At 63.4% G+C, this 2,500-nt stretch overlaps 1 protein-coding gene across 1 annotated transcript in view; it reads right to left on the bottom strand.

The window, feature by feature from the left end:
• Positions 1 to 747: 747 nt before the first annotated feature.
• The window catches only part of LOC113824149 (uncharacterized), a 3,387-nt gene continuing 1,634 nt past the window's right edge, over positions 748 to 2,500 (bottom strand). Inside the window, exon 2 of the mRNA XM_027376899.2 lies at positions 748 to 2,119. Within this exon, the coding sequence (XP_027232700.2) occupies positions 748 to 2,119 (1,372 nt within the window). The remainder of the gene's footprint in view (positions 2,120 to 2,500) is intronic.

The raw sequence follows: 2,500 nt of genomic DNA on the forward strand, positions 1-2,500 counted from the left end.
GGCAAGGAAAGCGCGCCATTTTTTTTGCCACTCCTGACTATCGCGTCCCATATATATATATTTTTTTTACTCTTTCTCGCCTTTTTCCTCATTTCTATTCTACGCTCCTCTTCCCTCCTTTATTCTGTCCCTTATCGGTTCTTGCCCGGACTTTGGAACTACCGAGATCCTTCGAAGGAATCCTTGGCATTCACGCTCAGTCAAACATTCGGCCGCCAGTCTATATTCGCTTCTATTTGCTTCAGTCTGTCCTAGGAAACCATTTATTGCTTTCAATTAATTACGTTTCTATTCTGTTTCATCGCCCACGTCATGGCAATTTTTTAATTTTTATTTTGCCTTTGTTCTAGGTCTCTCGCTCTCTCCTACGTTGCGTCTGCTTGGAGCCATGTTTGTCCTGTTTTCCCTTGAGAATTTCCCGGTCTGAAGCAAGCCCCAACTTGCATCTATTGTCATCAATCTCCTTCCCCCGCTGCTTTTACCATGGCTTGCTTCCTTCCTTTGTCTCGTGTTTGCTTTCTCTCAACTTATGATTTATGCAAGGACGTGTATACAGTATCTGCACGCACGCACACTCACACACACTTACATAAACACACACACACACACACAGACAAACAAACATTCACTCACACACACATAAACACGTATACAACAAATTCAAGAACATTTCCTTGCATGCACTGACCTCTCAGGCTCTTGCACGTTCAGGAAGAGCGTGCATGACCCTAAGATCGTGACCTGGCTTCAAAGACCACGACGGAAAGACCACGACCTCAAAAGCGGCGACCTGACGAGCATGACCAGAAGAGCATGACCTGAAGACTTGAGGGGGACTTGGCTGCGGGCGGCGGCTGAGGGGGACATGGCTGCGGGCGGCGGCTGAGGGGGACTTGGCTGCGGGCGGCGACTGAGCGGGACTTGGCTGCGGGCGGCGGTTGAGGGGGACTTGGCTGTGGGCGGCGGCTGAGGGGGACGGGTGCGGGCGGCGGCTGAGGGGGACTTGGCTGCGGGCGGCGGCTGAGGGGGACTTGGCTGCGGGCGGCGGCTGAGGGGGACTTGGCTGTGGGCGGCGGCTGGGGGGGGGGGGTGCCGGCGGCGGCTGAGGGGGACTTGGCTGCGGGCGGCGGCGGAGGGGGACTTGGCTGTGGGCGGCGGCGGAGGAGGACTTGGCTGCGGGCGGCGGCTGAGGGGGACTTGGCTGCGGGCGGCGGCTGAGGGGGACTTGGCTGCGGGCGGCGGCTGAGGGGGACTTGGCTGCGGGCGGCGGCTGAGGGGGACTTGGCTGCGGGCGGCGGCTGAGGGGGACTTGGCTGCGGGCGGCGGCTGAGGGGGACTTGGCTGCGGGCGGCGGCTGAGGGGGACTTGGCTGTGGGCGGCGGATGAAGGGGACTTGGCTGCGGGCGGCGGCTGAGGGGGACTTGGCTGCGGGCGGCGGCTGAGGGGGACTTGGCTGTGGGCGGCGACTGAGGGGGACTTGGCTGCGGGCGGCGGCTGAGGGGGACTTGGCTGCGGGCGGCGGCTGAGGGGGACTTGGCTGTGGGCGGCGGCTGAGGGGGACTTGGCGGCGGGCGGCGGCTGGGGGGGACTTGGCTGCGGGCGGCGGCTGAGGGGGACTTGGCTGCGGGCGGCGGCTGAGGGGGACTTGGCTGCGGGCGGCGGCTGAGGGGGACTTGGCTGCGGGCGGCGGCTGAGGGGGACTTGGCTGTGGGCGGCGGCTGAGGGGGACTTGGCTGCGGGCGGCGGCTGAGGGGGACTTGGCTGCGGGCGGCGGCTGAGGGGGACTTGGCTGCGGGCGGCGGCTGAGGGGGACTTGGCTGCGGGCGGGGGGTGAGGGGGACTTGGCTGCGGGCGGCGGCTGAGGGGGACTTGGCTGTGGGCGGCGGCTGAGGGGGCTTGGCTGCGGGCGGCGGCTGAGGGGGACTTGGCTGTGGGCGGCGGATGAAGGGGACTTGGCTGCGGGCGGCGGCTGAGGGGGACTTGGCTGTGGGCGGCGGCTGAGGGGGACTTGGCTGCGGGCGGCGGATGAAGGGAGGGAGAGAGGGCGGCGACAAGCCCGAGGGCGTGAGTTAGAGCGGGGGAAGGGCGCGTCTCATGGCGGGTGGGCGGCGCTCGAAGGCTAAGGGAGTAACAAATCAATATCATGTATGGCGGCGTCATCTCCCTGCTCAGTCCGATGGGGCACCGCCGTGTCTTCGTCCGCTATGGCAACGCGAATACTCTACCCGCTATGGCAACGCGACGTTCGCTACCTGCTATGGCATCGCGAACACCCGCTATGGCAACGCCCTTTTCTGCTATGACAACGCGACGTCCTCTACCTGCTATGGCAACACGAATACTCCACCCGCTATGGCAACGCCCTTTTCTGCTATGGCAACGCGACGTCCTCTACCTGCTATGGCAACGCGACCCCCTCCCCCACACACTATGGCAACGCGAACACTCCACCCGCTATGGCAACGCCATTTTCTGCTATGACAACGCTACGTCCTTTACC

The sequence above is a fragment of the Penaeus vannamei genome, chromosome 24 (genome assembly GCF_042767895.1).
Source record: "Penaeus vannamei isolate JL-2024 chromosome 24, ASM4276789v1, whole genome shotgun sequence".
Taxonomy (NCBI): Eukaryota; Metazoa; Arthropoda; class Malacostraca; order Decapoda; family Penaeidae; genus Penaeus; species Penaeus vannamei.